Genomic DNA, 25,029 nt, shown 5'->3' with positions numbered 1-25,029 from the left:
ATATCAAATTCAGTGTCACTCAGCTGTGAGTGACAGACAGGAGTTTGAACTAACAGCGATACAAAGCTGTGTGTTTTTAACAGTGTGTGTGTGACGGTCCCTTCTGGCATGTCCATCTAGTGGTTGTGATAACAATTATAACACTCATCTGTGAATATACCACGACTCAGTCAACCATTCCTGGGGCAGGGGTGGAGCGACCACTCACTGTGTGTGTGTGTGTGTGTGTGTGTGAGCGTACAAAGTGTGTGTGTGCTTGTGTGTGTGTGTGTGTGCGTCCTCCCACCGGGATCATAGCCAATTGTAATGAACCATAACTCAACCAACTCTCACTGTAAACACAAACACACGCTGAATGGTTTGTCAGCCGCTATACAGGACTATAGTTCATTTTAAAAAGAGAAATACTGTACAAGTGTGTGTGTGTGTGTGTGTGTGTGTGTTATTTTTCTTATGCAATGCTGTATAGAAATGTATATTTTTGTAATGTTCATCAGGGCATGAGTTACACGACATGGTCGCTGCTGTGAGCGCGAGTGTGTGTGTGTATGTGTGTGTGTGTGTGTGTGTGTGTTTCTTCCTCTTCTTCTGTGTTCTTCCTATAAACAAATGTCAAAAGTTTCTCGGAAAAAAAACAACAAAAAACAGTCGTGTGTCGGATATGCTGAAAAAGTGCCATATTTTTCGACTTTCTAGTGTCTTATTTTTTTTTGGTTTGTGTACATACACGTTTATCTGAGGGTGATTCTCATTATGACATCATCGGCTGTCAGAGTCTGAGGCAGAGATCAGGAGGAACAATCTGTAACAAAAAACAACAACAACAACAAAAAAGAAAAACACTATAGCACTCATCATGGTCAGAAAACAGCAGATGCAAGGTTTGACCAACTGCAGGATGGAGGGAGGAAGAAAGAAAGAAAGAAAGAAACAAAGAGAAAGAAGGAGAAAGAAAGAAAGAGAAAAACACTATAGCACTCATGGTCAGGAACAGCAAATACAAGGTTTGACGATTGGAAGAAAGGATGGAGGAAAGAAGAGAAAGAAAGAAGGAGAAAGGAGAAAGAAAGAAAGAAAGAAAGAAAGAAAGAAAGAAAAAGAAAGAAAGAAAGAAAGACAGAAAAAGAAAAAAAAACGATAGCACTCATGGTCAGAAACTGCAAATGAAAGGTTTGACGATTGGAAGAAGGGAGGGAAGAAAGAAAGAAAGAAAGAAAGAAAGAAAGACAGAAAAAGAAAAAAACTATAGCACTCATCATGGTCAGAAACTGCAAATGAAAGGTTTGACGATTGGAAGAAGGGAGGGAGGAAAGAAAGAAAGAAAGACAGAAAGAAAGAGAGAGATGGAGTGTTCTCTCAGCAGCTGGATGTGAAACAGGATCCAGGTGTGGACCTGATAGTATTGATCTGCAGAGAAACAGAGACAGACAGAAGGAATCAATCCACTATTTTTATTCCTGTAACTTCAGACCTTCTCATTTGTTTTGGCAACAGCAGGGCGCTGGAGACGTGATCCCAGTTGTTCTGTGACAGAGGGAATGTGAACTGTACCTCCAGAAATAGACGAACAGAGAGAGAGAGAGAGAGGGAGAGAGGGAGGGAGGGAGAGAGAGAGAGAGAGAGAGGGAGGGAGGGAGAGAGAGGGAGAGAGAGAGAGACAGACGGAGAGAGAGAGAGAGAGCGTCACAGTCAGGTTCCAGTGACGTCACTCTGTCTGTCGTGTCTCAGAGCCCAGGTCGTTTCAAAGACAACCCCCCCCCTTCCTCTTCATCATCCTCTTCATCATTTCAAACACATCCCCCCCTCTCTTCCCTCTTCCTCCTCCTCCTCATCATTTCCAACATTCCCCCCTCTCTTCCCTCTTCCCCTTTTTTACCATTTCTCTTCCTCGTTTCAAACACCCCCCTCTCCTTACTCGTTTCAGACATTCCCCTCTCTTCCTCGTCTTCCTCCTCTTCATCATTTCAAACATCCCCCTCTCTCTCTTCCTCTTCATCATTTCCAACACCCCCTCTCTTCCTCTTCATCATTTCAAAGGCATTCCCCTCATCTCCCTCCTGCATCGTTTCAAACCCATCCCACATTTTTGTCTTCCTCGCTTTAAAGATCCTCCTCTCTTCCTCTTCATCATTTCAAACATCCCCCTTTCTTCCTCTTCATTGTTTCAAACACATCCCTCTCTCTCTACCTCTTTTTCCTCCTCTTCGTCGTTTCAGACACATTCCCCCTCTCTTTCTCTTCATAGTTTCATACATATTCCCCTCTTCCTCTTCATTGTTTCAAAGACATCCCCCTCTCTTTCTCTTCCTCTTCATCGTTTCAAACACATCCCCCTCTCTTTCTCTTCCTCTTCATCGTTTCAAACTCATCCCCCTCTCTTCTTTCCCGGCTTCCCTCCCTATCGCCTTCCCCCCCCGCCTTCCTTCCTCCCTTCACTCTTCTCTCGATTTTGTTTCTTTCTATTCCCTGATTCCCTCTATTCTCTACACCTCCATCTCTCTCTCTCTCTCTCTCTCTGTCTACCTTCCTCTCTTCCCCGCCTCTCTCCCTCTCCCCTCCCCGTCTCTCTCGTCTAACATTTTCCTATCCTTGGCCTGCAGTAAGCTAGTCGGTCAGGCTCCGTCTAAAAATAGTTACCCTGAAAGCAGATAAAAAGAGTGAAAAAAAAGAGAACAGCGGTAAAAAAAAAAAGAGAGAGAGAGAGGGAGGGAGAGGGGTGGAGAGGAAAGCAACCCCCCCCCTCCACTTCGCTCCGGTAGACAGAAACATCCGCCTTGTCCTCTTCTTCTTCACTCTCTTTCTTCTCCTGCTAAGTCTTGTTTTTTTACCTCTTCCTTGCCCCTGTCTCATCTCTTCTGCACCGCACAAGCATTCATCCCTGTCTATTTTTATACCTCTCCTTCTCCATCCGGTTGCATCTCTCTCTCTCTGTCTCTCTCTCACTCTCTCATTTCTTCTTCTTCTGAGCACAAGCATTTCCACAAGGGTTTAAAAGCAGGGTTTAGGCTAGGCTAACGTCCCCCCCCCCCCCTCCCCTTCGAACCTTCAACCTGGCAACACTTCAGGCGAGCAGAGATTGTCAATCGAAAAAAAAAAAAAAAAAACCATTACAGAGCTAATTTTCTATCGGACCGAGAATGGCCTTCGTAGGGAAAAAAAAAAAAAAAAAAAAAAGTTGTTTTATGCATCGATATCATCGGTCTGCGGACGAGGAAGCAGCGCGGGTGCATGAGCATCATCGGTTTTATCAACAAGGAAGTGAAATCCTCGAGACGAGGACGCTATTGGTTGATGATACTGTGATGTCAGAGACCTAATACGGTGTTCTTGAATCATTGTTTTATTTATTTACTTATCTGTTTTATATTTTTTGGCTGTTTTTTTTTTTTTTAAGTTTGCGTTGTGAAACGGTCGGTTACGATAAAAAAGTACAAATGCACTTTATAAGATGGACATGTTACACATTGCACTTGTAAATGTCGAATGTAAAACCTTGAAGAGAAAGATTTATTTTTACTATTGTAAATAAATGAGAAGAGAAAGAAACGAAAAGAGGTTGAAAAAACAAAAAGAAGTGGAGAGAATAATTTGCCAAATAAACTGAGAAAAATGAAAAGGACGAAGTTGTGATTCCGTGTTTCTCTCTCTGTGCTGGAATGGATTCAGTCCGCTGACGTCACATCATACCAGGGTGTGTGTGTGTGTGTGTGTGTGTGTGTTGTGTTAGCATGAGTTTGTGTGACATTGTGTGTGTGTGTGTATTGTGTGTGTGAATATCCCAGGTCACTGTAGTGTTAAGGAAAGCCTGGGAGTAAAAAAAAGGCTGCTGCTGAATTATTAAACCACTCCCTGCTTGCATAACACCAGAAAGAGAGAGAGAGAGGGAGAGAGGGAGAGAGAATGACAGAGAAATGGACAGAGAGAAAGAGACGGAGAGAAAGAGGGAGACTCTAGTCGGAGGAGACGACTGAGGTGGACGGTGATGCGACACACACACACACACACACACACACACACACACACACACACACACATCTATATGACATTCACGTAGAGGAAAACAGGAAGCCTAGAGGGAGAGGAGGAGGGAAGGGGAAAAAAAAAGGCAGAGGGGGAAAGGATGGTGTGTGTGTGTGGGTGGGGTGAAAACGAAGAGGGAAGAGGAGAGGTTGTGTGTGTGTGTGTGTGTCACATGCTGAGGTTTTCCTCCAGAGACCAGTTACCTTGTCACGAACTGCACACACACACACGCACACACACACACACACAGTTGTTATCACTGTCTCTATGTTCAGCTATCTCTTCCCCAGGGACGACTATACCTATCTTGAGGGGGCTGTGTGTGTGTGTGTGTGTGTGTGTGTGTCTGTGTGTGTGTGTGGGAGGAGAGGGGTGGGGAGAGCGTACACACACACACACACACACACACGCACACACACACACACACACACACACACACACACCAAAGCTTTCTACTCAATAAATGATGTGCGATGCAGGGGGAGATTTCTGTGTCACCCAGATCTATGACGCAGGAGAGTAAGAGAGAGAGTAAGAAAGAGTGAGAGAGAGAGAGAGGGAGAGAGAAAGAGAGTGCAACTATGTGAATATGAATATGTGTGAGAGAGAGAGAGAGAGAGAGAGAGCTTTTATTTAACCTTTACTCAACCAGGCAAGACAATTAAGAACAAATTCTCTTTTACATAGACGAGAGAGAGAGAAAGAGAGAGAGGGAGAGAGACAATATGTGTGAGAGAGAGCGAGAGACTAGTGTGTGTGTGTGTGTGTGTGTGTGTGTGTGACGTTAGCCTCCTTGACTCACCTCTATGCGGTGTCGACGCAGAGGGGAAGAGCTCCACCATGTGGCGAGAGGGGGGCACTGCGGCGAGCGGAGACCAGGAAAAGACGCAGCGCCCGCCCACACACACACACACACACACACACACACACACACACACACTCACGCATACACACCCTCACTCACACACACCTCACTCCATGTACGTCATTACAGCAGCTCTCTAAAAACAAGCATGAAACCAACCACCTCTCTTTCTTCGAACACTCTGCTCTCTCTCTCTCTCTCTCTATGTCTCTCTCCCTCTCATACCCACCCTTATCTTCTCCCTATCCCCTCTTCCCACCCCTTCTCTCTCACTCTTTTTCTCTCTCTGAGTCAGAAGGCTCTCTCCACCATCTGCTGCAGGTTGCTGCAAATCACCTCTGTGTGTGTGTGTGTGTGTGTGTGTGTGTGTGTGTGTGTGTGTCTGAAAGTGAAAAAGAGCACAGAAGGTGGTGATATTCTTGCGTCTGTTGTGTCTGAGTCACACGCACACACACACACACACACACGCGCACACACACACACACACACACACCTCTTCACCGTGTTCTAAAATTCTAATGTGACTGAGATTATGTCCTCCATGTGGCCAGGAAGTGATTCATGCCTGACCAAAATATGAAAATATGAGTTAGAGGTTATTAACGCATAAATGGGAAAATTCCACCTTATGATTCTCTCACACTGTTATCATCAGTCTGTGATGTTTGATGCATTCCAGGAGTTATTTTGTGATGAGGTGTTGTCATTTCCTTTTTTTTTTTGTGAACCCACTTTCCCTTAACCTGTCTCTTCTACTTCTACTTCTACTTCAGTCAAGTGATTTCCTACATTTCCCAGAATGCAGAGTGAGTTTTTTTTCCATTCGAGAAGAAGCGAGACAGAGTCACGCCCCTTACTCAAAGCACATGTCTCTCTGCTGCATTGCATTCTGGTCTCTCTCCTGCTCCTGTGGGTGGAGAAACTGGTCTCTCTCTTCCTCTTCTCCAATGGATTCCTCCCCTGTGTGATTGTTGAACGTCTCCCGGTGCAAAATGGCGGCTCTAGAAAGAAGCCCTCGCTCTTTGATTCTGAGGGACTGACACCAAAACCTCTGATGTTTTAGATCTCTGAAAAAAAAACTATCAAACGCTGGAAATATCTCAATGTGGCGTCCGTAGGAATAAGAAAAATACACCACCAAAAAACAACAAAATGGGCCCAGAAATGCAAAGTACATCACCAATAGTTGTTTTTTTAACAGTGTTGAATTGTTTGAGGATGGATTTTTCCTTTTTGGCTGAAAAAATGTCAACAGTTTTTCATTCAATGTCTCTAAAATACAGTGAAGCCAGCCTGTAATAAAAGTGTAATCAAACTGTCAACCAAAGACTTAAATTACTGCTGCTCCCATAATTGGTTTTAATTTTGTGCTGCTGCTCGTTTTTGCAAGAGGAAGGCGACAGGCGCTTCAATGGTGGACGTCACACTCTGAAATGAAACTCTCCACAGGGGTGAAAGGGAATTAAAAAATCCGGACCGGTGGAAGTATAAATCATCTGTCCAGACGCTTCGACAGCCGCAGAATCAGACGCATCACTTAGCACGTCAGATAAATCAAGCGCACCTCGTTATTTAAGTGTTTAAACGGCGTCCAGCTGAAGAGCCTGATTCCAAAATTAGACGCTGAGCTTTTTTTTTTTTTTTTTTTTTTTTCTAAAGATGACATCTATTCATACACGCTCACTACTGGCAGGAAAGTAGAGCTTGAGAAATGGTGGCCAGCTATTTAAAGCCAAAATGTGAAAACTGAATCTGTATTTTTCAAACTGAAACACTCACTAATGCACTTTGGGTAGCAATTATTCCAAAATAAAGACAGGATATACATAATTTTGGAATTAATCCCCCAGTTGCTATTTTTTGCCCGTGTACCAGCCATGTTATGCCTCCGTTTCCTTCATAATATCGAGGTGTGTGTGTGTGTGTGTGTGTGTGTGAGCTGTTTTTTTTTTTGTATTTTCCAGTGACCTCTCCCTCTCTCTGCTGTGTCACCATCTGTGTCACAAAATGACTCTTTTCTCCCAAACAGGCCCCCCCCCCGCAGTTCCCTCCTCCTCTTCCTCCTCCACACTCCCCTCCCTCCAAATCAAAATGGCCTCTCTCTCTGGCTCCTGCCAAGGCCCCGGAGCAGCGGGAGCGGAACGAGCCATGTCGACACCGGCGGGTGTGTCACCGCATGGGGGGTGGGGGGTGGGGGTGGGGGGCATGTAGTGACGCTCGTCCGGTGAAAGTAATCGTTATGAAATGATGACTGACACTGCTGATTAAATGTTGCTGCTTTGTAAAGTGAGGAGGGTTGGCGGGTTTTTCTTCACAGGGGAAATCTAAATACTAATTGCTGCCTTTTTTTTTTTTTTTTTTTTTTTATAGGAAATGACACAACAAAATAGCTCAGATGGGAGGTTCCCACTTGATAACTTCCTCTAACATCCAAGCCAGGTTTCTACACAGGCAGTCACTCTGGTTTAATAACAAAAGGGAAAGTCACATCACATCCTGTGTGTTGGTAAAAGACTAATTACTGCAAAGGAATGACGCTGTGGAGTTAACACAAGTCTCCTCTCTAAAAACACAGCTACTTTTTAAAGCTACACCTTGGAAACTTTGAACTTAAAATACTCAGAATTCCTGTGCGGTGAGGTCAGTAAACGTCACACAGCTCGCTCATGTTCACCAACCCGGCTGGTCTGTGATGCTTTATACCGAAGGAAAGCAAAGAGACGTTGGTGAGTCCAAGCTTTCTCTGCTCACTGCTGTTCAGGAGACAGATTGGATTTCACTCTGAGGTTTGGATTCGTCACTTTCTGTGGGAGGAGAAGTGACCGAACCAACACCAGAGTTTAATTTGGGCAAATAATGAGAATCTACAGCGTCTCAGTCAGTGGAGATGGGACACTCTTCTCTATTGAAGCCCCACTTTGTGATTCAGGTTAAGACAGGTGTATTTTTACATAATATTGTTGCGTAATGCAGCTTTAAAATACATAATTCTCTTCCCAGAATCTCTAGATTTACAATGTGTGAATTGCAAAAATACACTATTAAAAGTATAGAATTTTTAACTTGTTTGAGCATCTAGTTTGGGACAACGCACACCTGTGTTACTTTTCAAAACTGTGTGTGTTAATAACAATAGTCACACAACAAAATGTTAGGAGCTCACATATAATCATGGTGTGTAGGACAGTGTAATCAGACTAAATGAGCATGAAAAATGAGTCTCTTGTAGCTATAAATCAGAGAAGAAAGGAGAAAGTTTACAGCCTGATCCATTGATAATAAACATGAACCTGATTTTGTGAAATCCTACAATCAGATGAGAAGTTTCTTGGGGCGGCAAGACTCTGACCCCTGACCTCTGACCTCCCTGTTCCAGCTGCTGTTTCCCTATGTGGATCAACAGGGAAAAGTACCACATCATGATTAAATGCACTCTTATCCCCCAGAAATTCATCATACTGTAGGTACGGCCACCATTTTACATATTTTACAGTTCGTTCTCTTTGTTGTACATTGGTGTGACATCACAGATTAGGGGGCGGGACAAACACAGAATATATACATAACATATTTGAGTGTTGAAATTCAGTATTCCTTTTAACTCATCATGATCAGCCTCATCCTGAAGTATGTGCAGAAGAGAAGAAAAACACATTTTTATGAGTAATACAGGAAAAAGCAATGAAAGAAGAAAGGAGGAGAAATATCATTTTGTTCACTGTTTATTGTCTATAGTTACATGCATACTTGCTTACAGTTGGTTTTTAGTGTGCAATACACAGTTTTGTTTTGTTTCATTGTCTAGGTTATATTACCCCAAATGTATTTTACTTTACAGGCTGCCTTACCAAAAGTCTATACAACATGTTTCATTTTTCACATTTTCAACACATAGTTAAGTACTCATACAAGCCAGTAGCCATAGATACACAAGGTTTGGTTGATTTGAATCGCGGTGCCTCTGGTTCCCGTGTTCAAAACATACAAGACTTTGTTGCGTTTTGCTTCTCAAATTTAGCGATTGTACACAAGCATCTCCAAATCTGGACAGCCTGATAGGACCGGCGTGTTCCCGGCACATCCAACCAGACGGGAAGTGTCGGGTTTCCGAGTCACGGCTGTGTTGCATTTGAATTTTTGGCGTCTTTACGCTCTGAAACTGTAACATTCGAGGACGCTGAAAGATCATGAAGTGCTCGGATCCAAAAATGCAGGACAGGTTTCAGGACTCTGTATATCTATGGCTCTTGCGTAACAACAAAACCATAACCACAATCAGACCTGGGTCAATATTTTTTTTTTTTTCCAGATTCTACTTTCCCAACTTATTTACTATTACTCTTCGAATGGTTTTCCCAGTAAATCTGGACCCAGGTCAGTGACAAATGCACATTCCAGCTGTTCTTATGTACTTTTTGCTTCAGTAAAAACGCCCGTCCGTAAACGCAGGTCTCGGAGCAGTTCCCCTAAAATCCTACACCGAACCACCAGGGAGAAAGACGCAGAACCGATCGGTCAGCTATTCCTTTGTCCAGTTGAAAGTGTTTTCTCCGACAGAGTGCAGCTACTGAGTGATCCGCTCCCTCAGACTATCCTGTGGTGTTTATATACAACAAACAATAAAATAACTACTTTCCAACCCTATCTCTCTCAAAGGTCTTCGTGTTTTTCTGCTAAAAAACCCTTAACACTGATGAACCTGCGCAACAACTATGCAGTCAAAACAGTCTCCGATATTTCACAGACATCCGCCGTCTGCTTGGTTTACTTTTGTTATTTTCATTTCTGAGGTTATTTTGAATCAATTTTGAATCAATTTTGAATCAAGCGCACCTCAAGCACCCATCAAGATAAGTCAAGTGCATGGCAAGGTTTTCTCTGAGCCATAAATTGACTGTTTTCCATTCCTGTTTTCAATATCAACCATGTTAAAAACCGCTATCCTCCTCCATGGTTGTTGCTGAGTAAATTGTGATTACATAGCAGCTGATTACTAGAATGGTGGCGATCTCACCATGTTGATGTTCTGTGCAGGAAATGTAACATTTTTAAAGAAAGGACAGAAATAGCCAAACTTTCTAGCGATGGGACTGGATTTTCTATAATATCGGAAACCATTCCAAGTGCATGTTGTGCCCAGGTCTTCATCACAAGGAGATCGAACGCTCTAGAGTCACCAAGTGAACACAGAAAGACAAATAAAAACCACCGGTGAAGTCTAAAACTGAAACCATTATCAGTGAGTATCATTAAAATGAAAGTAGGCAACTGTGTCTGGTTGTAGGCCTACGATGCTACAACAAAGAATTGTCAAGAAAATGTCATTTTTCGGAGAGCCGAGGCCACGAGACTGATGTGTAGCACTAACTACACTTCCCAGAATGCTTCGCTGCCAAGTTACAGCACCGGTAAAATGGGCTTCTAAAATCATTGTTGCTCTAAAAAAAACAATCGAAACAGAAACTGACTTTTTAAGTACTAAGAAATGTATAAATGCAACATTAAAGGATGAATCCTGTTTTTTTCATGTGATATTCAGATGATTTTGAGTCGAATAAGAACCAGGTGAAACTGGTACAAAACACAGGAAGGATCCTTGTACAACTGACTTCTCTGACGAGGGTTAAACTGTTTTATCTGGTACGTCACTCCTGGTCTTGAGTGTAGAAAATCTGCTCGACTAAAATGAGATGAAATCATAGTGAACAACTCACTGCAGCACATTTGAAAAGTAAAACCACATTATAAAAACACTACAGTCCATTCAGCTCATACTGAGGATTAGCCAAACCTATACTGAAAAGAGATAGATAATATATATTACTGTTGCAATTCTCTTAAACTTATGTATTTATAATCCCGGGGCTACGTTCACAACGCCTCCAAAGATAGCGGTGCTGATCCAGGGTCAGAGGCCGCTGTTGGGAGTGAGTAAGGTCGTATGAACGAGCGGATTTAACCTTTGACCCCGGATCAGGAGGATGAGTTGTGTGAGTGCGGCCCTGGTGCGGTTAAGTGGAAGCGTTTATATAAGACCAATACCACAGCACACAGTCACTGGCTGAAATGTTAGGCTTCAAGTTATGAATGACTAAGTAAAAAAAAAACAAAAAAAAACAAACATACCCACATAATGGCATAAGCTCGTTTGCTTTATTGTTCGATGCTGCGATGAGGAGGCTGAATGATGAGTGTCGTCGCTAAACTCCTAGGACTAGGCCGGTGGCGCTTGTTTTCCCAAACCAGCGTTAGCCTGGGTGGGTGGCGTCTTTTATCACAGTTTGACCTATTACATTATCTCAAAAGAACTACTGTATATCACAATGTATGGGTATGAGCTAAAGGGCTACACCAGCTTTTTGGGAGTTTGGGCAATTGGTCACCTGACTCAATATCTGATGATAGGTTTGGCACCAAAATCTTCTCTGCGTGCATGCTAACGCTTTAGCATACAGTATGTTGAGCAATCTTAGGCGACTAGCATTATTCAGTACGGAAAAATATCTTTTAATAATCCAAAGTTGGTATTGTTTTTATTCTATAGCCTGTAGATTCATAACTGAAAACAAAACCTAAATCTTCATCATTAGTGAAGTCCATTACAAATCAACAGCACAAAAACCTTAATTTTGTTTACTACCTGTGTAAACAAAACAAGTTACACTCGAAGTCTCGCGGGAAGAGAGATCTTCTGCCACTCAAAATAGTTCCAAAGACTGCATTTTTTGGTGACGTTTTATGTCAACTTTACCAAACCTTTAAACATACCTAGAACATACCTTTCGACTCAGAAGTTCACATTTCCTCACTTTTAAGATAATGCTAGTCGCCTACAATCGCTCAACACGCTGCATGCTAAAGCGTTAGCATGCGCATCGGACAGAGCTTTCTACCGGAGACACAGAGATGATTTCGGTGCCAATCCTCTCATCACATATCGGGTATGGTGGCCGACGGGCCAAACTCCCAAAAAAGTCGGTGCGGTCCTTTAAGTAGGGCGCGTGTGTTTCGTAAACAGGCGCGGCCCTGCAGAACAGACTTATCCCCTAAGAACTTTTGTCTTTCCCTGATTTTCCTGACTTGTTTTCATAAATTCTTTCTCAGCATTTGGCAGATAAGTTAAGATTGCACTATAATTACTTTTTTTAACTTGTGCTATACCATGTGTTTTGTAAACACATTCCCCCGTACCCACTAGGGGCCCACCTACCTACAGTTTGTGCCATGAGAGCCTGTAATATTGCTAGTAATTATCGTTCAAATACGCAGAGAGGGAGGACTGGGCGTGTTTGTTTTACACTGCTGAATGTTATTGTTTAAAAATGAGCGGACAGGGGCAGGGGGTGTTGAAATGAAGTGTGTGTTTGTATGTGTGTGTGTGTGTGTGCCATACCCCCTGGGCGGTTACACGCGCACACACCTCTAGGGTCTGGGTTCTAGAATTAGCGTCGTCAGGGGCAACCGCGCAAGCTGAAATTACCCACCTGTTGCTATAGAAGCGCTCAATGTTCAGAGAGGCTGGCACATGGGAGCTATGAACAGTGTGTGTGTGTGTGTGTGTGTATGTATGTATGCTTTTACTTAAGCTTTTTTCTTTAATTAAAATGTTAATGATGAATATTAGAACAAACTTGACCCCTTCAGTTTCACCCCAACATCATTCAACAACGTTCCTCCCCTCTCTCATCCCCGTTACCACCCCTCATCGCCCTCCGGCCCATAATACCCCTATCTCTCTCTCTCTCTCTCTCTCTCTCTTTCTCTCTTTTCCTTTTTTAGTCGGACCACTCGTTTTCGTCGAGCTCCGAGTCGTCGTCGGACTCGCTGTACTCCACGGCGATGCGGCGCGACAGGATGGTGGCCACGTCGTTGCCCACCGGCTCCCTCTTCGCCTCCTGCTCCCGCTGCTCCTGCACCTTCCTCAGCTGGATACCTGGAGGGAGGAGGGAGGAGGGAGGAGGGAGGGGTCAGGCATTATGTTCCATATGGTCAGTATGGCTTGGATACATTTCAGGGTTTCATTCCAAAATGCTACGTATTTGCTTTGCAGTGGACAAAGGTCTTAAGATGACTCAGAACTTGAATAACCTGCAACATTTTCACAATAAAAATATGTAATATAAGCTTTCACATTTGTTGTTGTAAACACCCAGTGTGTGGTTGCTCTTTCCTGGGAGAAACCCTCCAGGGAAAGTACTTCACAAACCCCAAGAAATGGGGCCAAGAAGTGTGTGTGTGTGTGTGTGTCTGCACCTGCATGTACTGTACATCCATAAGGGTATACCCACATTCTTCAGCAAATATAAACCTTTATTATAACATAAACCTATATTTTTTTTGAGAAAATGTATAGGAAACTTTACATTAAATGAGTTTCACACATAATAATATGGTATTATTCCAGATATTAAACTATATTGTAAATCCACTATTCAACTATTCGGAAGATTTAATTATTGAACAATTATTTAATTATTATTTAACTGTTTAATACTACTGCACCATAAAACATTTACCTCCTGAGAGAAATACTGTTGGTACAGAAGTAGAGAACAAACCATTTAATAGCATTTACACTCAATAAAAAGTTTGGAGTTTTTCCACATTTTAGAATAACAGTAAAGACATCAAAACTACAAAATAACACAAATGGAATTATGCAGTGACCAAAAAAGCGTTAAACAAATCAAAACAATCTTATATTTTAGTTTCTGTAAAGTAGTCGCCCTTTGCCTTGATGGAAAGGCAAAAGGCTTTGGAAAGAAATTCATACATAGGATCAACTTCACTGTTTATATTTGTCTAAGAAACAAATTTCAAGCATTTAAGCAGAAGCCTTGAGATCAGAATGGTTAAGAGAATGAAAAACATTCAATCAGGTGTGTCCAAACTTTTGACTAGTGTATATTTTGTTCATTTATCTTTTGGTCATATTAAATCTAGCTTAGTCTTGACCTTTAAAACATACTAAACACCCACACACACACACACACACACACACACAGTCCCCCTCACCTCTACGTATGGCGGCCAGCAGGTCTGAGCGGGCGTCGCTCATGGGGATCATCCCCAGCATGGTGGACTTCCTGGCCGGAGCCGGGCCGTCGGCGGCCGACTGGCCCACGGCGGCGTGCGCCGGGGAGGGGTGAGCCTGGTGGCCGGGGGGGACGCCGGGGGGAGGAGGTGGGGGAGCGGCGGGGGGAGCGCCCGAGGGGGGGTGGGAGGGGGAGGGCACGTAGTTGGCCGGGGGAGGAGGGGGGGAGGGGGAGTAGGGGCGGGACAGGGCGGAGGAGGTGGGAGGGACGGCGGAGGCGGCGGAGGAAGAGGAGGAGGAAGGGGGGGCGGAGGTGGAGTCGAAGGCGGTCTGGGCGGAGGGGATGGTCGGGGGAGGAGGGGGAGGGGCGGGGGGGATGTAGTATTCTGGGATGGTGGAGGGCTGGCTGCTGGGAGAGAGGGGGGGGGGGAGGGAGAGGAGATGAAATTAACTTTGTATCACATAAATCTGTCACCATATGAAACCATATTACTGGTGTACAAGATTATTATAGTTAACACTAGAAAGGCCAATGGACAGAGGGCCAAGTCCTAAAATGCAAAATCTAAAATGGTCTAGGAAAAGCCATGGAGGGACATTTTGAAAGCTTAAATATTCCCATTCTAATATTCACAACAGCAATTAATTGACAGTTTGGGACTTTCTGGTGATAACATTATGTTCACATTTTAGTCATGCAGCCAACAGTCTTATCCAGAGCAACTTCCAATGAGTGAGCAGGTATTGGGGTTCAGTGTCTTACTTAAGGGCACTTCAACAGGTCCCCACTGATTGAGATGTCATTTGAGTCGCCCTATTTGCCCAAATTAAATTGTGGCATCTGGTATGGAAGCTGGTGGGAAATCTTCTCTGGCACAGGAAGTGATGAATCAAAACTTGAGAGCAAAAGACACAATTTGCTCCTAAACAGCAGCTGCAGTCTGGAGAAAATGTTTTTTTCCCCTCTTGTCCCTTTTGAATCCTTTGGTATAAAGTAATTACAGACCGGCCGGGTTGGTAAACATGAGCGTGCTGTGCAGTCACGTTACACGATTTCCTCAAAATTCAAACAGTTACCTCTCACTGCTATTTGGGGCCGCAAATATATAACAATTTCAAAGTGTAGCTTTAAGTTTAAGGTTAATGAAAAAGCAGCAGGATGGTGTAGTGAGTAGGCAGACTGCTGAAGAGTCCTTGAGAAAGACACTGAATCCCGATATTCGTAGATAAAAACAAATCTAAATGCAGTAAACGCACCTGTGTCCGGCCCGGTACTCCTTAACCGACTGCTGCCTCGGCCCGTTAACCGTTGGGTCTCCGCCGGCCTGGGGCCCGTGTCCCGACGGGGCCCTGCCCAGGGACGCCACGTGCCGCCCCCCCGGCGCGGCCGCCCCGGGCCCCAGGGGCTGGGTGGCCGGCCGGAGGCCTCGGTCCAGACTCTGGGTCTGGGCGGCGGCGCTGAGGTGCTCCCTGGTGTGGTGGTCGGGGGGGTGGGCGGCGCTGGGGGCCTGGGTGGAGGGGTGGTTGGGACTGGCCGGGTAGGAGTCCGACGCCACTGACCTGAGGGAGGGAACGGGAGCGGCTGATTGGTTGGTTGAAATGCAGGTAAGCGGATTAGATAGAAAAGACTAGGAAAGGTTTCTTCTATTTTTATTACTAATGAGGCTTTTCTTTGTTATCATTGAGGGTCAAAGGTTGGGGGGTGTAATTTTTATTTATCGTTTTCATTTAATGTTTCGTAATGTGGGTGTTATGAAGTCCTTCGAGACTATAACTGTATCAGTGAATCAGTGATATCAGTTACTGTATATCTGTAAGTGACAACAGTAAGTAAATCCATGCATGTAAGTAATCCACACCCTTTCTCATACTTCCCACTCTTACTGTCTACCTAGCGTGTTACAACTGTCGGCAGGATATATTTACATAGCCCCACAATTGTTTTCATTTCATTGCTTTTTATTGTTTTAATATTTTATCATGTTTTTATTGCTTATTTTATATTCTCCTTATGTGGTTATATTCTATTCTCTTGTTCCCTGCTGAATCCTCTCCTGCTGCTGCAGTGACCTAATTTTCCCCACAGGGAACAATAAAGTTTCATCTTATCTCTTCTTATCTCAGACAGGCTCAGCTGTGCAACACTGAGCCCATCCAATATGAATTGATATGCTTTGATTTGCCTTCTCCAAAAGAGGGCAGCATACACCTGATTACAGCACCACAGACTGGAGCTTGGGTGTGTTCGTAATCATACTGTATGTGTGAGTGTGAAGGATTACATGTGTGTGTATGTTGATTTATATGTGGATGCATAAATGTGTTTTTGTGAGTGTGGTGTGTGTGTGTTTGTATACCTGTATCCGACAGTATTTACAAATACTATTTATAGTTTGTTTAGACTATCATAGGAAAGTATTCGAAAGTAAATTTATACATTTCATTACACTACTTGAACGATGCTGATGCAGTAAACTTCACCCACAAACACCAATGCTAAGAATCAGTCGCAAACATTATCTGACCCAGGTGTGTGTGTGTGTGTGTGTGTGTGTGTGTGTGTGTGTGTGTGTATTCAGCCTCTGATGCTAAGTATGGTTGTCCCTGGGCCCTGGGGGAGAGATTACTAAACATATAAACAGTGATAACATCAGTGTGTGTGTGTGTGTGTGTGTGTGTTGTCAGGCTAGATTGTGACAAGGTAACCAGTCCCTGGAGAAAAAAAAAACCTCAGTGTACACAGGAGAGGGACAGAGACAGGTGGTGTGTGTGTGTGTGTGTGTGTGTGTGTGTGTGTGTGCACCTGCTATCAGGGGACAGGGAGCCTTCGGAGGACATGCCGTGGTAGGGAGAGGGGGTGAGCCGGGCGTCTGGTCTGAACTCTTTGTCGTAGGCCAGGACGTTCCACTCCTGACGCCGGTTACGAGCCTTACGCACCTTCAGAGGAAAAACAGTGCAAAGGGTTTTTATTTTTTTCACTGCTGTCACAGAAAAAAAAATACATGTATGTGCAACTTTGGTGATTTTTTTCCCACGGTATTGTGGGAATCAAAGGGCAAATTCAGATGATGTGATTAGTTTGTCAGGCATCAGACTCACTCCTCTATACCTATCAAATCTATCAAAACTCTATCAAACTTCATCAGGTTTACAACATTTGAGAAAGTCATTTTCTGTTGTCTATTGATCAGTATCTGCTTAATTAAAGGATGCTGTAGTACTGTCAAAATTCGGCCCGAAATTAATGGCTCCGGTGCTCCATGCTAACACTTTAACATACACTATGTTGAGTGATAGAAGGCTCCATGCTAACTCTTTAGCATACTCTATGTTGAGTGATAGAAGGCTCCATGCTAACTCTTTAGCATACACTATGAGTGATTATAAGCGACTAGCATTATCTCAAAAGTGAGGAAATGAGAACTTGGGAGCAGCTGTAAATTTAAGTAATCTTAAATGGCATATGGATGGCAGTCTGGCAGTTTTGTGAAGGAGATTGATAAAATTTACTATCAGGGACTACTTTCCCTGTTTCCAAGGCAGGAAGTGAAACTCCCTATTTTTACACCATTTTGATTACATCAAAGGGGTTTTTGTTGTGCTTCAGCTGTCTTGTTCTTTCCAAGCGAGCAGAATCCAGTTTGCTGGAACATAAACAACTGTGATTTGGTCAATCATATGTTTGTATAACTATATGGGGGTTCCTTTCAAGGTTTCAATGTACAAAACAATCTAAACTTGTGCAACTGTGAAGATGAAATACCTTTCATTTCCCTGTCACACATTTCGGCCACACTCAACTTATCCCTGATACGTTTTATTCTCTGTCATTTGGAGAGACACTAAACTCTTTATTTAAAAAAATTACACTCAAGACCTTTTCTGGATATTTAGTAGGCTAGTTAGTCTTCAATTTGGTACAGATATAATCCACAAAGCAGCACTTATTACAACAAAATTCAAATTTTTAGAATTGGTTTGCCTGTTACTCCCACTGTCTTCCAATCAAAATGCACTGCAGAGGGCAGTAGCTGAAGTTGTGAATTTTAATGTAACAAACTAATGACATCATTTGTCAACAAGCAAGACGAAGCAGATTTTTGCCAATTCTGCACTTTTAACCAAAGTAGCACAGAATTTATTCAGACAAGAACGTGTTGGGAAATCATTATCATGTTTCGAATAACCACAGAAAAAAATCCATGAAATCTTGGAGGGAGAGCTCAATGGGATTAAAATTGAATGTGCACTTGTCAGAAAAATGTGGAATATAATATCTTTATGTCGATCCTGACCGACCTTCTTCACCTCCCTGCCCGGGTCCTCAACCTGCCTCTGCTGCTCCTAGGAGGGATGGAGGGAGAGAGAGAGAGAGAGAGAGAGAGAAAGAGAGAGAGAGAGAGAGAGAGAGAGAGAGAGAGAGAGAGAGAGAGAGAGAGAGAGAGAGAGAGAGAGAGAGGAGTAGAGGGAGAATTAGTCATTGATTATTGATCTCTATGGTGCAGAGGGAAAGAACCCACCACCAGCTTCTTCACCATGGGGCAAAGTGTTAACACCAAGCCACACACACACACACTCACACTCACACACACTATTCTACTCACTACTCACTCACCATTAGGCACGCCAACACACACTAGTAGACAGTGGACAAAAACCCAAACTTCCAGGTACACAGGACACGAACTGAACCAAAACAAACCAAACCAAACCAAACCAAAACAAACCAAACCAAACACAGAAGGTTAGAAGAGAGGGTGAGGTGACAAGCCACACAACGTGACACACACTGACGCAAACAGAAGGGACTATGTGTGTGTGTGTGTGTTTGTATCTCTGTCCATATGTTTCTCTTTCTTGTCTTTCCGTAAAGGCTTTCAGGTGACATAACACACCCTCTGGGCGGCCATACTGGAGGTCCTCTTGGACAACAGTGGCTGTGAACAGCTGATTGCGTTTCTAAACATATAACTTGGTCGTGTCAACAAAATTCAGTCAAAATGGTTAAAGTGGCATTAAGCAATCTATGACTTTTACTGGCCTCGATCAGAAGTCTGGCACAGCTTTGGGTTTCACAATGAAACGAGTAAGCTAGCTAATTAGAGATCCAACAGAAACGTCTAGTGAAGAGGTAAAATAATGCAAAATACTGTAATAACAATACTGCTTTGTCATTTGCTTTTTGGCCAAAATTTCTTGCCACGCCGGTTGCTTGCTCATAACACCGTCCTCCATTGCTGAACAGTTGAAAATGTGAGTAGGTGCGGGAGGGGAGTTTTTGTTCCAAAACAGAGGAAAGTGAGATTTGAGCGTTAGAAATCTCAGCACCGGGCAATGGGAAAGTAAAAATCTTACTTATTACACCTTTAATATCTGTGCTGTTTTGAGGAAACTGATCATTTTGCCACTGATACATGATTTTGTGTTTAGATAAGCTAGCTAACCATAGTATCTGGTCAGCTAACCATCACTGTTGCACACTAGCTAGCATACTATATCTAGTAGAAACTAGCATGTTATTAATATTGCTTGAAAATTTAGCTGGCTAGCTAGCTAACAATGCCAAAATTAGTTGTTTAGGTTAACTGAGCTGACTCTTCTCAAGCTAAACACTTGTAGTGTTTTGGAGTCGAGGCTTATAGGCTAAAGACAAGACAGTTTACTGTGTCACAGCCACAACAATCTTTTACAGATATCTCTCTTTTTGTAACCTGGTTGTTACACATTTATTCATTACTTGAATACAGCCATTTCAAAACTGGACCTCCATGATGGTGCCGGCGGTGGCTGATAGGTGAGTTGGGATGCAAATGCAAAGTCTCAGTATGAGTGACTCTGTGTCTGCATGTTTTTTCCTTTATGTCTCTTCATCTGTCTTTATCTGTGTGTGTTTGTCTCTATGTCTTTCTCTGTCTCTGTACTTACCTGTGTGTCTCCTTTGTGTGCCTCAAATTATGCATAGTATGGTATAGTCAGGTGTGTGAGTGTGTGTGTTAGGGGGTGCAGGGGTAAAGTGGGAGGCAGGAGGGAGCAGGGATGGGGTGGGGTTTGTCTTACGGAGATGGAAAGGGGGCTCCTGGGTGGGGCCTGTCTGGAGTGGGGCCTGTCAGGGTGGGCCGGACAGCTCTATGGAAACATGGGAGAGAGACAAGCTGATGGGTTAGACCGAGCAGAGGAGGAGGAGGAGGAGGAAGAAAAGTGGTGTTTGTCTCGGAAGGCCGCGCAATCTCACGGAATCAGAAGGAGGAGGAAGAGGAAGGGGAGGAGAGGAGAGAGAGGAAGAAGAGGGGGAGGAGGAAGAGGAGGAGCTGTCCCCCTTGCAGTTGAGCTTCCACAGAGATTCAAACCTGTGATTTCCCAGTAAAGGGACATTGTCTCTAATCAACAGGTGCATAAGTGGTACAAAGAGTAAAAAAATAAAGAATAATAAAAACTATATTTCTGTATCACTCTCAACAACAAAGATGCATTAGTAGTCTTAGTAGTAGTAAAATAAAATGGAAAAAAGGGGGGTGGGGGGGTGGCAGGAGGCTCTACTGTCTTTGAAGGACAGGGAAGAAGACTTTAGAGATTCGTATATTTTACTTTATATCTAGTGGGTTTCTATTCTAGCGAGTTTCCGGCGGGTTCGTAGGAGGGAACAGAGAAATATGAGGCAGCTTTGAGAACATTGCAAAGTTGGGACTTAAAACAAAAATATTGAACAGAGCAGCAAACACATACAGCAGCAGTTGTTCAGGGGTTTGAAATATGATTGATGGAGCTGAGTGAGCAGTACCATTTCACAGCAAATTTGGATCAAACGGTTTGTTTTTAAGGGGAATAGCACTGAATTTCAAGCTTTGAAATATTTAATTCTCTATGCCAGTTCAGTCTGCATTAATAAACATATTAGTGAACATTCACAACAGCTCTATACAGAATGAAGTAGAAAAGAGGTCTGTCAAAAACAGTGCAACATTTTGGTATGAAAGTTTTGAGTTTTGTTTCTCTGATTTCTAGCTTTGTAGACTTGATGATTTAGTTCACATTGGGTCACGGCTCATGAGAAATAAGGGTAAGCCTTCCCTACCTAAGCACAAGGTATTTACCAGTTAATGACCAGGTACTTGTAAATATGCGTTAAGACTACTAAGTTGCCAAGTAATTATAGCTGTAACTAAGTAGGTAAATACTTGAATTACTTTAAAAATCTCTAGCATTTCTCATCAGTTCAAGTAAGTACATTGTAGTTGTCACAGGTTGGATGTAGACCTTGAGACTAACATTGTATGAGTCCACAAATCAGGTCTGATATCCAGACTGCATCATTTTGGTAGAAAATATTTTAATCTTGGTTCTTTGATTTCTAGGTTTGTACTGACATCTACTCTTACAAAAAGTGCTCAACTGACAAAACACTTTTACAAACTGGATCCTCAATGATTTAGAAAAGAAAGAAGTATTTTTTTCTTCAATAAATATGTATATATTCAAAAATATAGACTGGGCTTCACAAGGACAAAATAATAAAGCTACCATCATACCTAGTACTACAACTATTAAATAAAATCGTATCTTTTAAGATACTGAATTAAGATATATACAGTACAGTGGTTACACACTGTCATCCTACTTAGTGATAGCTATATGACTACACTATAGATTGGACTGTTATACCTATATATTATATTAAAGATATAATATCCTATCTATCTTGATCTCGACTGTTCGTGATACTATTTCCTTGATGTGAATGTGGCTTAACACATGTAAATTATTAAAATAAGTTGTATTCCCCTTTAAATCTAGTCTGTGTTGCGGTGAAAAACATGCCTGACCAACTGCTGCTGTATCAATAAGCAATTACATAAGAAAGCACAGCTAAATGGTGACTGAGCACAGTAAGATATACAGGCTGAGGAATGCAGGAAATAAAAATAATAGCATAAGAAGACACAACTAGGCAGGGAGAGAACAGATTAGCAAATTAAAGCAGAAGATGAATTTGGTTGACCTTTGTTTCACACACATTTCTTTCGCAAACACACTCCCTCACACACACACACACACACACACACACACACACACACATCAACTCCCCCGACACACACCCACACTCACCCACACAGACTCCACCAACACACACCAACACACACACACACACACACCGACCAGCCCAACAGACACACTATTCCTTCGACACACAAACACACACACACACCCTTAAGCCCCACCTCCCACACACACACCAGCTCCCCCGACACACACTCCCCTACCTTCTGCCGTCTCTTCTCCTTGCGTTTGTCCTCGGTAGCCTGCAGCATCTTCTCCTTCCACAGGTTGAAGAAGTAGGAGGGGTCGGTGTAGAACTTCAACGCATCCTTCTTGTCGTCCCTGGATGGAGGGATGAGAGGGAGGGAAGGATGGAAAAATATACATAAAGAGAGACAAAGTGGTGGAGGGAGATAAGAAAATGAAAGACGGAGGGATGGGAGAGACGGGAGGGATGGAAGGTAGAAGGGATTTTTGAGTTGAAGGAAGGAGGGATGAAGAGAGATAGAGAGAAAATGAGGGAGTGAGGGATTAGAAGGAATAGAAGTAATGAGAAAGCATATGGGAAACATATAGTTGACAACAATACAATAGCTGATGGACTGATCTCTAAATTGGCTAGTCTGTATTAGCCACACTAGGGCTGGAGAGACACACCACAGCCAATAAGAAATAAGTATACTAAATTAAAGACCAATAGGAGTACATTTAAAGGGGGAGGTTTGTTGGGAATCCACCAATAGGGAATGAGGATACTCAAAAAGGACCAAAAAGAAACAAGTGTTGCTATGTATACCATTTTAAACTTAAATATATCATTGTGCAATTACTGTAAACAAATGAGACCATGGTGGAGACGATTGGTCGCCTCTATCTCACACCGGTGGTATCGTTAATGCTACTGTTTCTCAAAATTAAAACCACATTTCCCATAAACCCTGCTGCTTCCTGGCACAAAGATCAAGGATCTTTTCTCTCTGGCTTTACAGAAGAGGATCATCATGTTGGAAGTGATTTCTCCATCTTCCTTTCCCTCCTTCCACCATCTGCTGCCAGAAACTCTTTCAGCTTTAGCTCCTCCATTTGCTGTGGAAGAACAGAACCTCGTCCTGTTTTGTGCCATAAAGCGATCCAGCAGATTTCCCTCCAGATCCACCAGGTGGAGAAACAATGGAGGATGCAGAGTGGAGACTAATAGAGGCTTCTGTGCGATGGTCTTGTTTGTTTACGCTAATTATACTTCTGCCTACAAATGAATATGGTAATGAATTATTGATGCTACACATAGCACCTTTAATTACTGACCAGTCAGGACCAATAAGAGCATGCTGAGCATTACAGGTTTGTCACACATGGAATGAACCAAATAGATGCCTAAACTGACCAATAAGAAACGGGTCGGCTGAGTTACTGACCTATAGGGGCTGAGTATGTTGAGCGGCGGGGGTTTGTCACAGCGGTGGTACATCTCCACCACCGGGTTGGGGACGGAGGTCCTCGACACCACCTGCTGGTCCTGGATGGTACTGCTCTTAAAGGCCTTCCTCATGTTGATGTCCTGCAGGGAGACTGGTGGGAGAAGAGGAGGGAGAGCGAGGGAGTGAGGGGGTGAAGGAGGAAGAGAGAGAGAGAGAGGGAGAGAAGGAAGGAGGTGGGAGGGAAGGAGAAGTAAAGGGTGGAAGTGTTAGAGGGAAGAAGTGAGGGAAGGAGAGAGGAAGAACAGAGGAAAAGTAGGTAAGGGGGAGAAGGTTGAGATGGAGGGTAGGAGGGAGAAAAGGGAGGGATGGAGGAAGAGACGGAGGGTAGGAAGGAAATAAGGAGAGGTAGAGGGTGGGAGTGATAGAGGGAGGAAGTGAGGAAAGGAGAGAGGAAGAGGAGAGGAAACACAGGTAAGGTGAGAAGGTTGGGATGGAGAAAAGGAAGGAGGGGAAGGAGGGTAGGAAGGAAAGAAAGAGAGACAGAGTTTAATCTGAGGAAGCACCGGATACCAATAATCTCATCTGTACTGATAGTAAACAACTTGTCCCGGCAATTTAGCCAAATATTACTTTAATTACTCCTGAGGGAATCATCCACTCTGCAGCCTCAACCTCATCTGACCACATAATCCCTTCAAACAGCTGTTTTAACTCTTCAAGTGTCGGCTTAGCGGCTAAACCCTGGATGGATAGCGCTGCCCTCTGCCCTCTCTCTGCGCTCCCTGCTGAAAATTTTACACTAATGAATCAAGTCAAGGATTTGCAGGAAGGAAGGAAGGGAGTATGATCTCCGGTCAGCGCACAGAGCGGACTTAAGCCTCAAAATCAGCCAGGGCAGCGCTGTTTATCTACAGCAGTGCTTCTCTACCTTTTTGGCTTGTGTCCCCTTCAAATTTAAGCGATGCCCCGTCCAAGACAGTCAAAGCAAATGATGATTTTGCCTTGTCAAGTTGTTTTCATTTGACATCAGAGAAGGCCTAGAGGTTGAAAACTATTCAGTATTTCACAAGAAACAAGCAAAAATTTGAGGAAAAAACAGAAAAAATAGGCATGATCATGGATTTGTATGACAGAAATACGTTTTTTTATTATCCCATAAATCATCTCGACACCCCCCAGAATTATCTTGCGTCCCGACCCCCAGGTTGAGAACCACAGATCTAGAAAGACTTGTGCTGCTGAAGTCAGAGTCCTCTACTTTCTGATAGAAAGGTCACTGAGCTTACGCTGCAGTGTAAAAAAAATCATTGTTTCCTCTACAATGTTCAGTATATCTGGAGGTAATTTTGGTTTCATGGAGTTAGATTTTCTCCTGGGCCTATTCCACTTGGTGTTGCCGTTTCAGAATGGCTTTTATCTGGATGTTTATATCATGATATATGGGCGATTGGGCTGTCATTGCAAATGCAAATGTTATTTTACCGAGCAATGAAGCCAGATGATGCATTTTCATTGTATTTACATATTCCGAGCTGTGGGAGCAATTTTCCAGCTGATGAATGTGAAGGAAACGCTGCAGAAAGTGGCAGGAATTGTGTTTTCTGTGTTATCGTTTTTCAGAACAAGGGGAATGAAGGAAATGAGATTTTAACAATTTG

General features: G+C 43.3%; 1 protein-coding gene across 1 annotated transcript in view; it reads right to left on the bottom strand.

Moving 5' to 3' along the window:
- Positions 1–12,660: 12,660 nt before the first annotated feature.
- The window catches only part of LOC139667756 (actin-binding protein WASF3-like), a 19,130-nt gene continuing 6,761 nt past the window's right edge, over positions 12,661–25,029 (bottom strand). The window contains exons 3-11 of the mRNA XM_071547242.1: positions 23,369–23,522; positions 22,178–22,295; positions 20,457–20,459; positions 19,977–20,045; positions 18,219–18,263; positions 16,723–16,856; positions 15,177–15,479; positions 13,901–14,328; positions 12,661–12,818 (exon numbers count right to left, since the gene is read on the bottom strand). Coding sequence (XP_071403343.1) covers positions 12,661–12,818; positions 13,901–14,328; positions 15,177–15,479; positions 16,723–16,856; positions 18,219–18,263; positions 19,977–20,045; positions 20,457–20,459; positions 22,178–22,295; positions 23,369–23,522 — 1,412 coding nt within the window. The remainder of the gene's footprint in view (positions 12,819–13,900; positions 14,329–15,176; positions 15,480–16,722; positions 16,857–18,218; positions 18,264–19,976; positions 20,046–20,456; positions 20,460–22,177; positions 22,296–23,368; positions 23,523–25,029) is intronic.

This window comes from Centroberyx affinis, unplaced genomic scaffold, assembly GCF_046629955.1.
Source record: "Centroberyx affinis isolate AG114_WGS23_722 - 3 ecotype Tasmania unplaced genomic scaffold, CSIRO-AGI_Caff_v1 ptg005739l_1, whole genome shotgun sequence".
Taxonomy (NCBI): domain Eukaryota; kingdom Metazoa; phylum Chordata; class Actinopteri; order Beryciformes; family Berycidae; genus Centroberyx; species Centroberyx affinis.
Note: the sequence above shows the minus strand (reverse complement) of the source record. Positions and strands in the feature narration are given on the sequence as shown.